Raw genomic sequence first — 15665 nt, forward strand, 5'->3', positions numbered from 1 at the left:
GTGAAGTGTGTTTAGAAAGGTACAGGGAAGAGGCAGAAAGCTCAGCAGCAGCTCTTTTTCTGTCTTCCTATACTCTAGCTGCCAGGCCATAGCATCTTAGCAGCTAAGGAAAAAATCGAAGTACATTCAGTGATAGAGCAGGAATTTAATTAATTCATCCCTGCATTTACTGTACTCCTGTAAGGTGCCTAACTCCTAGCATTAAGTTCTGGGTACAGAGCTGGTGAGCAGCACAGGGGGCCACCTCAGGAGGGAGTAGTTCAGGGTAGCACTTTCCAGGTATTTGGATCTCAAGATCTTTATACTCTTAAAAATGAGGACTTCAAAGACTTTTTCTTCAAGTAGGTTGTATCCATCAATTTTCACTATATAAGAAATGAAAGCTAAGAAAATTTTAAAGTATTTTTTATTTGTTTTAAAAAAACAAAAATTTGCCCATTACATGGTAACATAAATTAATAGAAGCAGCTGAATTCTCTCATTTATAGTCAGCCTACTGTGCTATTGCACATCACATGGCCTCTGGAAAACTCAGCTATGCAATGGACCATATACTCTCTTCTAAAATTTTAAAGCTAAATTTTCAAGTTAATACTTTCCCCCCTCTGGAAGGGGAAATCATCATGAAGGTGGCAGAATGAGCAATTGTCCACAATCCTCAAGCATTCATCCCTAATGAAAACTATTAAGCCAAAATTAACAGGAAAGTATTTTAATGGTATTTTTGTGAGCACAAAAATTAGACAGGTAAGAGGAATGTGAAGGAATCTATAAAAGCATAAATAATATTCCTTTAAATCTTGACATAACCTAGAGGCTGAGAATGAATAGGTGTTCTATGAGTAGAGTTTCCATTTATCTTCTCCAAGGCACAGTCTAGGCAACAAATCCAACAAAGGTCTTTCTTGGGCTCTAGTGCCCTGCTGTCAGTTTACAAATAGTAATATTTGAAACCATCCTTCTCTGCAGATCCAAATGACAGTGTCTGTCTGAAGCTCATTTTGATAGCTCCTCAGACCCCTTCAGGCTGGACTTTTGATTTTTCCTTTCTTTCTGACCCTGAATTCGGAAGAGCTTCTTCCTGAGGTCCTTCTGTCGCTTCAGTTTCTCTTCTTCCTCCTTCTGCTTCACTTTGTAGTGTTCTTTATTGTGCAAATGTCGCTGCTCCTTGGCCTTCTTCATCTTCTGACTGTGCACTGTACTCAGAGCATCCAACAGTGCAAGGATCTGACAAGGACAAAACCCAGTGAGTGTCAGAATACTCAGACATCATGCATTCCTTCCAAGTTTCAGGGAACCTAAACACCTCAGCTGATGTATCAAAGCTAGAATCAATCCATGATCCAAATGAGTATTAACTCATTAACTCAACTAGAATCAATCCATGATCCAAATGAGTATTAACTCAGGGAAAATTTATACGGAACCAGGAAATCATATTGCATGGAGGCGTAAGTAGGAGTGTATTTACTGAGCAAAATACTGAAAGTCACCTTTGGACACTGTACAACTAAGACACAGTGATTTGCTAGCTGGGTACCTATTTCTCCCCATTAAAATGCATAAGACACAGCATGATTAAACAAAAGAAGGGAAATGGACTCTGGTCTTTCCTCTAACTTCTGGTTCTGGTGCCTCGAATAAGTCTGGCTCTTCTCCTTTCCTGATGAAAAATGAGAATGCAATAGAAAAACCAAGTGTGCTTCTGAAAGCATTATTTTCACATCTAAATGCAACATGCAGGAAGCCATCCATCGACAGTACCTTCCTCTCATGAGGTTCCCGTATGACAGCTGGTCTCCGCCTGTCCTTCGGTATCTTGCCTGCCTTTGCTTGCGTCTTAGGCTTGTTCTTAAATGGCAGGGCCTTCTGCAAGGCTTTTGGAATGTGCAGTGAATTAAAATGTTTCTTTTGCCTCACGATTGGCTAAAAAGAAAAAGAAACACTGCAATGTTATTTTAATTATGATCTATATGCATTTAAAACGTGCCAAAAATCTTCTCAATGGATTGACTTTTCCACATCATCAGTAATATCAGAGTCTACTAATCATCAGAAATGAGGATTCAATCATCCATCAAATGTGATTGTCTCAATGGATGTACACTGTTGTAGGCAAACAGAGAAATACACAGAATATACTTAAATTCTCCCAAAAAATCAACTGTGTCCACATTTATGGTATGAACTATGGGGAGCTCAAGAGAGCAGATAAACAGATCCAAAGTTTCTTTTAATGGAAAACCCATTAAAACCCCTTTTTTGGGGGGGGGCACTGAGGTGGTTTCTTCTAGCCTAATAACCTAGGTGTTCATCTTCACTATCCACTTCTGTGGATTTAAGGACATAGTTCCTCCTCCAATCAGCAGCAGCTCAAGTGTCCCCCTACCTGATCCTCATTGAAGTTTAACTTTATTCTGTTTCCAATGGAAGGCCAGCTGAGAACAAGGAGATTTAAATGACAGATAAAGGCCAAACATTCTCTACATTCAATTTTTAAGGTTATCTAATTCCTAAGCTTAAATTGAGAAGACCAAAATTTTTACCTGCCTCAAAAATAATAAGTGGAAAGTCTTGCCCTAGATTTTTACCAAGGTCAACGTCTACTATATTGAGAATATTTCTGCTATGTCTTTAAATTTATTATTAAAGACATCATCCACAAGAATATTCAATATTCTCTGTTTAGGAAGAACATAAAATGCTTAGAATGAAGGAACTCAGAGAAATCACATTCTGAAAAAGAGTAAGCACCACACAATAGATACCATGTCCTGTAGCATGCTTTATTAGAAATTCATGTAACATGATTCAAAATTTTATTACTGTTTTATTTAAAAAGCAATGCATGGGAAACTTCAGTTTCTAGCAGAATGGCAGACTGGTATCCTGTACCCCCTCTTATTATAGAATAATTTATATTTATCCTGCATTAAAACAAACTGTTTCAAATTCATTGTTAACCTGTGAAGAAAATAATGAAAGTACTCAACTACCAAAATCCAAATGAAATGGGATTTTGAAAGGCACTGAGAACTTAGTATTTAAAAAATACTGAATGATAACAACTACTAGCAACTACTGTTGGTGGGAGTTTAACCTGGTATACTACACCACAATACTACAGGCATACTACAGTGAAGCTGAACACATGCATACCCTGTATCTGCCAATCCCAACCTGGTTGGGGTGGGGGGGCTGGAAATCTATGCAAAGGAAATGTGTGCACATATACACCAAACAAGTCACACCTAGTGTTCAGGGTAACATTTATTTGTTTATTTATTTATTTAATTTATTTTATTTTTTAAAAATATTTTTAGTTATTTATTCATGAGAGAGAGAGAGAGAGAGAGAGAGAGAGAGAGGCAGAAACACAGGCAGAGGGAGAAGCAGGCTTCCTGCAAAGAGCCTGATGCAGGACTCAATCCCAGATCCAGAGATCACACCCCAAGCTGAAGGCAGATGCTCAATCACTGAGCCACCCAGGTGTCCCCAGGGCAACATTTATAACGGCCAAAAACTGGAAATTATGTTCATTAATGAATAAATGGACACTGTAACACAACAGAATTCTACTCGATAATAACAAATGAATACTTGCTATCTTCAAGAACATGAATGAATCTCATAAAACTGAATGAATTGAAACCAGGCAAAACAGTATATGCTATATTTATAAAACTAGAAAACAAGCAGAACTAATTTACATGTCAAGAGTCCAGAGAATGGCTATCTTTGAGGTGGAGGTGGGGTAGTGACTAGAAGAAATCATAAGGGGGGGCTTTTGTTGTGCTGGTAATTCTATTACTTGATCCAGGTGATAGCAATTTGGGTGTGTTAATAAGTTCATGAGCTTACGATCTGTGTATTTTTCTATATTTATGTTAATATTTCACTACAAGGTTTATTATAACTTTCCACAAAAAACCACTCATACTGCTTCAATAAAAATTAGCATATTGATGTTTTTAAAAGTAATACATGTATATGGTGAAGAGAAAAACAGTTCAAAAGAGTATACAATGAAAAGTTTGTCTCCTTTCCAACCTATTAAAACCACTATTACAACTTTCCTGCATTCTTTCCAAAATACTCTATGAATATATGTGTTCATTCAAATTTAATGGTAGATTTCCTACTTGAAAATTCAAAACATAGAAAACATTATGTACAGAGCATCTGGATGACCTCCATCTATGGAGCACATGTGTGAGTGACTGTACCTTATACAAAGAATCCTTGTTGGGCTTTAGTTTGACACCATGGGCGAGCCGGAGTTGACCAGTTGTCCGCATTCCTGACCAGGTGTCTTTCTCACCAACTGGTTTCAGCAAAGATGTTACTGGGTTATAGAAGGCTGGAATGGAGACAGGATACCAAGTTCTCATGAAGACAATATCTGGAAAGAAAGATAACTTACTTTAACATTTTCAAAAGAAGATTCATAACCATCTCAACAAACAAAAGAACAAAACATTCACCCCAAATCCTAATTGGCTGCACAGTTTTTGAAAAGAAACTTCACCAAGTAAACTACTCTTAAATATCACAAAACTTTTACTGGGTGTGAACCACATGGTTCCATACACAGCATGACTTGGCATACTGCATAAGATGCTTCAACTGGGGAGAGCTAGAGCTGATTCCAATTTTCTAAAACCTGAACTACCTCTAATCCACACTGGCTAGAAATCAATAATGAATGGTAACACACTGTTAAGATTACGCCACAGAAAGTTATATTTACCACTCATCAGCAACTTATCCTCAAAGCTGGCCCGGAAAGCTCCTTCTGGAGCCCGGAGTGCTTTCTTGATCTGTCCCCTTATGCCACTGACAGTTCGAATCACAGCACCTTCAAATTTGGCCACTTCCAAGGCAGAATTAAACATTCCCTATAGGTATATGAAAAAAAATCATACATACAAAATCAGATATTTTACTTCTTAGTTCACAAATAGTTGGTAAAAAACAAACAAAAACTTCTTTAATGGTGATAAAATAATCAAAATGCTTTTTCCCCACTATGAGTGGAATTACTAGGTCAAAAAGAATACAATTCTATTTCATCTTCCCAAAAATAACATTAGTCAAGATTCTACTGTAGGTTCATTAGCATGCTCATCACTGATGCCTTTGTAGAAGAAAAGATCAAAAAGATATTTATTGGACTGAACTGGCTTAGATAGCCTTTGCTGTCACCAACCAGAGCTGCGCTGCAGCTCATATCCTATGACTCAGGTGCACGTGCTCAGAAGATAAGAGAGCTGGATAAATGCTGGTGATATTATTACCTGATATTACAAGAATATTTTATGATCATCTTAACTCTGTACTTTTATGGAAACTCTACTAATAATAAAATTCTCAATAAATGTCACTCAAACTACCCTCCCACATTAAACTGCACAACAGAGTATCCATTTCTCCATACCCCTGCCAATAAGTATTTTACAAAATACCTTTGTCTATTTTTCTACTGAGCTGTTTAACAAACCTATGATTCTCTCCCTTTCTTAATACAAACCAGAAAGGCAGGAAATAAAACCCAGTGAACGAGATAATGTATTTTCAATATTAGCTCTGTCACAGTCTCACACAGAATAAGGACTAGCCCCTCGATTAGTATCACTATTAACTTCACCTTAAAATTTTGAGCATATTTAAGTAACATAGACAAGACTAATACAAATAAGTAAACCAAAAATATCAAAGACCAAGTTTATACAAGATTGTAAATACTCTTTTGAAAACATCAGACTGTATTTTAGAAATATTTCATTCCTCCTTCAATAAAATACACATTTATAAATATGTGAGTATACAGATATACGAACCTTAATAAATGATGTATTCTTGAAAATTTTATATGGAAAACCAGTTAGCTTTAATTTCTTCACAATTTTTATGGATTTATCCAGATCAAGGATAACTCCTGTGGCAGCTATCCGGAAATCAGGCTAGGAAGAACCCCCAAAACTTGAATATAGGAATAATAACAGCAAGAGAAAAACTATAATTCTATGATGCAATACATTACCAAAATGCATTTCACTTACAACCACCTAAGAAAGAAAGTAGTATTTTAACAAAAGCAATCTGAAGCTATAATATATATATAAGCCAAACTAATGGTGATATCGAGTATTCTTGGGAGGGTGATTTCACAATAACACCATTTCAAAACCAATGGCCAATTTGGAATGGAAAGGAATATGAAAATTTGGTTACAATGTTTAAGAAAATAAATTGCAGACCCTCAGGGCAGTTTTCATCTGCTCATTATTCTGTTTTCTGTCAAATAGAGTCAATAAAACCTACTGATTGATCAAATGAAGACTGTATGAACATACTTTTTGCTAAACCAGAATTACTAGGGGAGTAGTCTTATGTCTAGCTCATATCCAACGTATCCTTAAAACCTAGTACAATGCTTAGCACATGGTGAGCACTACTTAAATTTTTAGAAAAATAAGGGTGCCTGGGTAGCTAAGCAAATTAAGCATCTGACTCTTGATTTCAGCTGGCGTCATGATCTCAGGGTTATGGGATTTGAGGCCCACATTCAGCTCCAAGCTCAGCAGGGAGTCTGCTTGAAGATTTTTCTCTCTCTCTGGCTCTACTCTTTGCTCATGCGTGCACACTCTCCCTCTCTAAAATAAATAAATCTTTTAAAAAATTTTTAAAAGTCCAAAAAATGCGTAAGAATATAAAATGTCATCAGTATCCTAATAATTCTACCTCTCCCTTCTTCACTCACACATCCTACTTAAAAAGATGTAGGAAGGGATCCCTGGGTGGCTCAGCGGTTAAGCGCCTGCCTTTGTCCCAGGATCGAGTCCCGCACCAGACTCCCTGCGTGGAGCCTGCTTCTCCCTCTGCCTGTGTCTCTGCTTCTCTCTCTCTGTGTGTGTGTCTCTCATGAATGAATAAATAAAAATCTTAAAAAAAAAAAAAGATGTAGGAAAATTAAAAGCAAAGAGAAGTTTTGCTATAAATATTAAAATGAGTCATTTTCAACTTAAAGAGTTTCATGTACATATTCCATATCCAAGACATACTTCTCAGGCACAATGTGGAAAATAAAACATTCAAGATATTTACCATTATGCCACTGACAGACTGTACTGCCAAGAACCCAGTTCCTTGTGGAGTGATCGGACCTTACAGAAAATAGAAAAAAATAAGAAAGAAATACAGTGAATCACAAACTTTGGATTCTGTTTTACATATATATGTACTTCAATCCAAAAAAAAAGAGAAAATTCTTATGAATTGGGATTTAATGGAGAAAAGCAAAACTATAATGATGAAGCCTAAAAGGCTTAAATTAACCTACAAGCAAGTTATTCTAATCACATATTACCCCAAAAGGTTGCTCCACAATGCATATGCTGTGGGGTATATTTTAGAAGTCTTTGTCTTCCATTGTGGTCTTCAATATAATAGAGTGGAATAGTCTGAAACCTCCTCCACCCTACAGAAAAAATGATTGGATCTCGGGACTTAAGGATTTTCTTATACCAGCGATGTTTTTTCAGACGCATCTGAGGGGAGAAGAGATTTCAGTTAGATTACTGGTGGAAGCATGGCCGAAGAACCCGAATTGTCAAGCATGCAGCAAAGGATACCTACCTGTACATATCCAACATTGCCTTCACTATTGCCCAAACCACCCAAAATAATTGGGTAATGGGGGTCAAAGTTAAGCACAAATTCACAGGGGACATTTTCTATCTCAATTCGAACATACATCCCAGGTCGAAAACCCTCATATTGAACTCTGGCTTCATCATCTTGATCTTCAAATTCTGCTCGGTTAAGCTATATATGAGAGCGGAAAAAAACAATAAAAAACCCATAATGCTGTGATCTTCAATAAATATACAATTTACATTTAAAAAAATGAGCACTTTCTCATAAAGGAACATGGACATATCACTTATGCTTTATCCTAATTAAAAATAACATACATTCTTATCTTTACAGTTTGTTCAGTATATGTCCCAACTGTTTTCTTCTTTCTTGCTCCAAGGTACAGCAAATGCACTCTGAAAGCAACACTTAATGCTGGTCAGCCAATACTCTCAACCTCCCAGTCCGCACTTTCTATTCTTACTCTCCAAAAAGTTATTTCATATTTCTCCTTTCTTCAAATATCCAGTATCTCCTCCCTCATCCTCACTCTCAGCTGTTGACTGTTTCTTAATTCACTGAAAAACTAAACTAAGCAGTCTTTTTTTTTTTTAATTTTATTTATTCATTTGAGAAAGAGGGATAGAGAGAGATAGAGAGTGAGCAAGCAGGGAGAGAGGAAGAGGGAGAAGCAGACTCCCCACTGAGCTGGGAGCCTGACATGGGGCTTGATCACAAGACCCTCAAGCCCCAGAAATCACAACCTGAGCTGAAGGCAGACACTTAACTAGCTGAGCCACCATGGTGCCCCCAAAGCTAAGCAGTCTAAGAAAATTTCCACAGCCACCCGTACCAGGGTTTACACCCACATCCAGACTTTTATTATATCTTGTTATTGTTATAATATTTATTACTTATATTAATGAAAATAATTAAAATTAAGTAAAAATTTTAAATTCAGTTCCCTGGTCACAGCAGTCACATTTCAAGTGATTAGTATCAACACATGGCTAGTGGCTATCATATAAGCCAGCACAGATGGACATTTCCATTATTATAGAAAGTTCTACTAGGCAGTTGCTACAGATTATTTTATGCCAAACTTCATTTATGTACTAGATAATATCCACTCTTACTGAACTTCATTCCAACAGGTCTTGCCTATTATTTCTCTTCTTAACATCTTCTTTTGACTCTACTTCCTCCAACTATTGCCCAATTTCTCTGCTTCTCTCTGAAGTAAAATGGCTCATAAGTTTTCTGTGCTCATAGTCTCCAGTTCCTCTGCTCCCATTCTCTTAAATTCCCCCAACTTGGACTTTAACCCACATTCCATAAAAATGCTTGCCAAAATCACATAGGGCTTCTAATCCAGTTGTCAATTTTATCTTCATTGTAGTTAACACATCAGCAGGATTTAAATACTTCATCCCTCTTTCTCCAGGGGCTTCCAGCATACTCTGTGTTCTCTTAGCTTTCTCTCTCTTGAACACTGCTCAGTCTCCACTGCTGCTTTATCCTCTCCACCCAGCCTCTGACAATGGAGTACCCACTATCAGTCCTCTCCTGACTCCACGCTCACTTCCCAGGGCATTCCATCTATTCCATGGCTTTAAGCAGCATCAAGATGCTGAGAACTGTCCATCTAAGTCCATGGCCCCAACCTCTCTCAAGGGCTCCTCCTTGACTAGTTGATGCTCCACTTGTCTGAGAGAGACCTCCGACCTGACAGCTCTACACTTCATCTTCCTAGACAAACCTACGCTAACTAGAGTCTTTCCTACCTTACTGACAACTCAATCCTTCCAGCAAGTCATCCTTGTTTCCTCTCACATGCCCCACAGTCAAACTACCTTTGATATACCTTTCAAAAGTATATCCAGAATTTGACTCTTTCTCTTTCACTTCCACATACCTCCTTACCCCCCAGGGTGAATCACCTTAATCTTACTGAACTCTTGCCACAGCAATCCTTTCAAAGGTATGCAGGTCATACATGTCTTTCCTCTGCTCAAAACCCCCCATGGGGGATCCCTGGGTGGCTCAGCGGTTTAGCACCTGCCTTTGGCCCAGGGTGCAATCTTGGAGTCCCGGGATCGAATCCCACGTCAGGCTCCTGGCATGGAGCCTCCCTCCTCCTGTGTCTCTGCCTCTCTCTCTCTCTCTGTCTATCATAAATAAATAAATAAATAAATAAATAAATAAATAAATAAATAAATAAGTAAGTAAGTAAGTAAGTAAGTAAGTAAGTAAATAAATCAATCTTTAAAAAAGAAAAACTCCCATGGGTCGCCATTTCACTCAGAATAAAAAATTCAAAGCCATCTTCTTTTCAGTATTCCACATGTTCCCTTTATCTCCTCATCTAACCTGGCACTTGAAATATCCTCTGAACTCTGACCAGGGTAAGTTTTTAGAAAAGCTTCCCTGGAGAGCACAGGTGTGTGCACAGCACTGGTAGGTGCAAGAATCACCCAGCCATTCAAATTAATTATGGTTCCAGGGAGCAGTAATGAGAATGCTTCGGCAATGCCTGCACTAATGAAACACACTGTCTCAAGTCACTAACAGCATGAAATCCTCAACACTTGCTGCCTGTCTCAGTCATTTTTGCTTCCTCAATGCTTGGTACAAAATAGACACCGATATCTTTGCCAGTGATCATAATCAGATGACTGCATGAATAAACAGACTCATCTGCATCTTGACCTAAGAGTCCAAACCAGAGGCACAGAAGCAGGTCAGAAAGCAGAGACCTAAACAAAATTATGTATTCACAACACAATTATAGCCTTGAAATAAAGGCTTGAAATAAAACTTGATAGGAACCAAGTTTTCTTACCTGTGCTTGTTTATGCATTTCTCCTTTAAGATCATCAAAATATGTGCTTTCTCCTTCATCATATTCTGCATCAAACATCTCCTTCAATTTTCTCTTCTTATCCAAATGCTTTTTCCTGGCACTTTCCTCTGTACTGGGGTCAATTTCTTCCTTATTAACTTCTTCTACATCTTCAATCTTAAATTTAGAGAAGAGAAAATTTTGTAAAAGTCTGTGGAAATCTTTTCTTTAAACATTAAGGCATATTTTTAAAGTTCTATCTGAGCTGCAAAAATCTTGGTTATGATCATCATGAAAACAAAACAAAAAACAAAACAAACCAAAACACAGCCTTTGGTTCTAAATAACATGTACTACTGTAAGAGACATTTAAACATCTACATTACAATAAACTGTGTGGCTTCTTAATCTTGCTGGGAATGCCAAATATGAATAAAAATAACAGCATGTGTCCCCACTCAGATACTCCCCAGACACGGTTTTAAAGAAATATTAGGGAGAATAGGTACTTAATTCTTTTAAATGGTACTTAAATTTAAGAAGAGGAGAATGATGGCAAAAGGAATGGTAGAAAGAAAGATGGTGACTCAGGAGCTAAACTTTCAATGACTGAAGAATCATAATGACAACAAGAAGTAAGTAGGTGTCACCCAAAAGTTCACAAACAACAAACCAACAACTTTGATTTGTTCCCAATCTCCATATTTTTAGGAAGGAATCTATCCACTCTATAATCTACACAGATAAGTAAGATCTGCATTTCTTAATATGGGCCTCTCTCAGAACATAGTGACCAGTGACTGACTGCCAGCCATGGCAAAATCATACCTGAGTATCTGGGTCTGATTTTCCCTTGTGCACGTCCCCTGTTTCCAGGTCTTCAAAGTCACCATAGAGCTCTTCTGGGAAAAGAACACCCAAATGTCTTCTATGAATAGGGCTTGCATATGATACTGCAGCACCACCAGGTTCACTGTGTACTCTGAAGCCCAAATTTCGTTTTTATCCCTCTTATTACTACACACCCTAGGAGAATCCTGTACTTACACTGGCTTCTTTTTCTTGTTAAACTGTCAGTATTTCATCACCTTTTTGGATGAAGCACATGGACTCAACCCATATTTCCTTACTTTTCTTTGATATCCCACTTAGCCAAGAGCTATTTTTCTAATACAGGTAGTAAACACTTCATAGCAGAGATGCAGAGATACATGCATGGCCCTAGAGGGGAGTCCCCGAGATCAACAGTAACATGAAAAAAACAAAAACAAAAACAAAACCACACACACACACACACACACAAAACAAAACATGAAAAAACCATGGCTTGATTGACAGCACATAGGGCAAAGAGTCTCAGTAGTAGGAGCAACACTAAACGATGTATGGCATACCTAGGAAAAATCTTAGATTAAATAAATTACAGTAATTAGAGTAAGAATCATACCCAAAACAATGCTGAACCACATGAATAACTCATTAATTCCATGTTTTTAAAGCTCTAAGTTTAGCTATGGGTTCTATCCTTAAAAGAAAAAGACACTAAAACTCCTTTGGGAAGCAATGTTTAGATAAAACATTTTCATATAAGAAAGAGCCAAAGAACCAAAGAAGATAAAATAGATGGGAAGATTCTGGTTGTAAAAAAAAAAAAAAAAAAAAAAAAAAAAAAAAAAAGGATAAAATACTTAGGAATAAACCTAACAAGAAATGTGCTGGAGCTTTATTTTAAAAACTTAAAAAATTTTAATAAGCTACCAAACACATGGAATAGACATGAGCTCACACTGTCAAGTGCTTTACAGACAAGGCACTGCTCTAAATATTTTAATTGCCATTAACTACATTCTTCAACATGACCCAATGAAATAGGTATTGTTAACATTATCTACTGAACAAATAAAGATTTGCATATATTGGAAAAAGAAGACTCAATATCAGAAAGATGTCAGTTCTCCCTTTGTCACAGTTCTAATAAAAAATACCATCAAGAAAAGACAACCTACTGAATGGGAGAAGATATTTGCAAATGACATATTCAATAAAGGGTAAGAATCATATATATACACATATGATTCTATATAGCTATATATATATATACATATACATATATATATATATATAACTCAACACCAAAAAAAAAAAAAAACAAGTAATTCAATTAAAAATGGGCAGAAGACATAGACATTTCTCCACTGGCCAAGAGACACATGAAAAGATGTTCAACATCACTCATCATCAGGGAAATGCAAATCAAACCCACAGTGAGCTCTAACTCACACCTGTCAGAATGGCTAAAATAAAAAACACAGAAAACAAGTGTTGGCAAGGACATGGAAAAAAAGGAACTCTGTGCACTGTTGGTAGGAATGCAAACTGGTGCAGGGAGACAGTATAGAGGTTCCTCAAAAAGTTAAAAATAGAACTACCATATGATCCAGTAACTGCACTACTGGGTATTTATCCAAAAAATATGCAAATACTAATTTGAAAGGATATATGCATCCCTATGTTTATTGTAGCATTATTTACAATAGTCAATTTATGGAAGTAGGCCAAGCATCCATCGATAGATGAATGTATAAAGAAGATGTGGTGTATACACACACACACACACACACACAATAATGGATTTTATTCAGCCATCCAAAAGAATGAAATCTTGCCATTTGCAACAACAATATGAATGGATCTAGAGAGTACAATGCTAAGCAAAATTCGTTAGAGAAAGACAAACACCATATGATTTCATTCATATGTAGAATATAAGTAACAAACAAGCAAGGGGGAAAAAAGAGACAAACCAAAAATCTCTTAACTATAGAGAACAAATCAATGGTTACCAGAGGAGAGGTGGTCGGGAGATGAATGAAATAGGGGGATTAAGAGTACACTTGTCATGATGAGCACTGAGTAATATACATAACTGTTGAATCATTATATTGTACACCTGAAACTAATATAACAATGTATGTTAACCACACTAAAACTAAAATTAAAAAAAAAAATACCACCACGGATTTCTGTCTGGAAAAGATAGTATAGACTTATTTCCTCCGTTCCTCCCATCTAAGTATAACAACTCCAAAAATAACCCAAGAGTCCAAGGAAAACCAAAGAACTCTGAAAGGTGTAAAGAAAAAAGGGTCGGTGAGGGGCCCCAGGACAGGAGGAATGACATAATGGCCAGTGGCTCACTATACCACAACCCACAGAAAGGCAATTCAGAGCCACTATTTCCCATCTCCAAGCTAGCAACAGAAGGTAGACCAGGTAGACTCAATCTTCTCCCAAATCAAACTCCAATCTTAGCAGCAACACCAGGTAAACCAGGCAACACTGGCAAGGGGGATTCTTTCAAAGCCCCACTGACAATAAGTGATGAGGGGAAGTTTGCCTTCAAAGATCCTGAATCTCCTTTCCTCCACCAAGATATACCAGGTGGTGAAAGGTTATTGGCAAAGGGTGATTGTGCCAGGCATGAGGCTCTCCTCCTCATGTGTGCCCAGGCAGGACCAGCAAAGATCCCCCCACAACAAGCAAACTAGCCCCACAGGCCAAGACAACCTTCTCCTACCTAGCCACAACAGGGGGCCCAGATTACGGAAGCTCCTCTGTCTCCTCAGGTGGCATCTGCAGACTAGTGGCATCAGATAAACTAAGCAGATCAAAAGAGTACCATAAAGGCTCTAAAATTAAATTATCATTGGAACCATAGCCCATAAAGTAGACTAGGACCTGTACACTAAACCTAAACAAGATGACGGCATGCTAAAATAAAAAGATTACATAGGATCCACTGTCTCCTAACTTATTCAAAATGTGTAGGATACAATAGAAAACCACCTGTCATACCCCAAATTGATAAAATTTTAACTGAAATGTGAAAAGACAACTGACACCAACAATAAAATGAATCAAATTTTGAAACTAACTGACTTATATCTTACGGCAGCTATTACAAAAATGCTTCATCAAGTAACTACAAATCCTTTGGCAATAACCAAAAAAACTGAAAATCGCAGCAAAGAAACTGAAGAACCAAAATAAAAATTACAGAACTTAAAAATAACAATAGATTTTAAAAGCTTGCTAGATGGGCTCAATAGTAAGAGTGGAGATGACAGAGGACAGAATCAGAGAATTTGAGGCCACATCAAGAAAATTCGTCCAGTATGAACAACACAGAGAAAAATAGCCAAAAATCAAATGAGCAGAGCCTCGTGCACCTGGGGCACGAGAAACAAGAGATCCACAATTTACATGATTTTACACGGGATACCTGAATTGAAAGAAATAATGACTGAAGCTTCCCAAATTTGGTAAATGACATATACTTAACAGATTCAAGAAGCTGAGCAAATTTCAAAAAGAATAAATCCAATGAAATCTACACCAAACTTCTGAAAACTGAAAACAAAGATAAAAATCTTGAGAGCAGCCAGAAAGAAAGAACAGATTCACACCAATTCAAAATGACAGTGTATTTCTCTTCTGAAATCAGAGGTCAGAAGAAGTGGTACAAGATTTTTCACATGCTGAAGAAAAGAACTGTCAGCTATGAATTCTATATCCAGTGAAACTATCCTTCAGAAAGGAAGAGTTGGAAATAAAGACATTCTCAGATGGAGAACAACTACAGGAATCTGTCACTAGCATACCTACCCTTAAAAAATGGCTGAAGTGGGGTACCTGGGTGGCTCAGTCAGTTAAGTGTCTGATTTTGGCTTAGGTCATGATCTCAGAGTGCTGGGATCGAGCTCTGCATTGGGCTCCTTGCTCAGTGAGGAGCCTGCTTCTCCCTTTCCCTCTGTCCCCCACTTCTGCTCACTCTCGCTCCCTTTCTCTCTCAAATAAATAAAATATTTTTTTAACAATGGCTAAATAGGGATCCCTGGGTGGCGCAGCGGTTTGGCGCCTGCCTTTGGCCCAGGGCGCGATCCTGGAGACCCGGGATCGAGTCCCACGTCGGGCTCCCGGTGCATGGAGCCTGCTTCTCCCTCTGCCTGTGTCTCTGCCTCTCTCTCTCTCTCTCTCTCTCTGTGACTATCATAAAGAAAGAAAGAAAGAAAGAAAGAAAGAAAGAAAGAAAGAAAGAAAGAAAGAAAGAAAGAAAGAAAGAAAAAACAAGCTACATACTAGGAGAAAATATCTACAAACTACATCTCCAATAATGGAATAAAAT

The 15665-nt window shown here is 37.5% G+C and overlaps 1 protein-coding gene across 3 annotated transcripts in view; it reads right to left on the bottom strand.

The window, feature by feature from the left end:
- Positions 1–388: 388 nt before the first annotated feature.
- BMS1 (BMS1 ribosome biogenesis factor) overlaps positions 389–15665 on the bottom strand; it is a 48801-nt gene continuing 33524 nt past the window's right edge. For 2 of the 3 annotated variants that reach the window (XM_055333535.1, XM_055333536.1), the window contains exons 14-23: positions 11309–11382; positions 10481–10657; positions 7639–7827; positions 7370–7550; positions 7108–7166; positions 5841–5963; positions 4751–4898; positions 4227–4402; positions 1765–1926; positions 389–1227 (exon numbers count right to left, since the gene is read on the bottom strand). In XM_055333535.1, the coding sequence (XP_055189510.1) occupies positions 997–1227; positions 1765–1926; positions 4227–4402; positions 4751–4898; positions 5841–5963; positions 7108–7166; positions 7370–7550; positions 7639–7827; positions 10481–10657; positions 11309–11382 (1520 nt within the window). In that variant the 3' untranslated portion in view covers positions 389–996. The remainder of the gene's footprint in view (positions 1228–1764; positions 1927–4226; positions 4403–4750; positions 4899–5840; positions 5964–7107; positions 7167–7369; positions 7551–7638; positions 7828–10480; positions 10658–11308; positions 11383–15665) is intronic. The other variant, XM_055333537.1, reaches the window with a different exon arrangement.

This window comes from Nyctereutes procyonoides, unplaced genomic scaffold (assembly GCF_905146905.1).
Source record: "Nyctereutes procyonoides isolate TBG_1078 unplaced genomic scaffold, NYPRO_anot_genome, whole genome shotgun sequence".
NCBI lineage: Eukaryota > Metazoa > Chordata > Mammalia > Carnivora > Canidae > Nyctereutes > Nyctereutes procyonoides.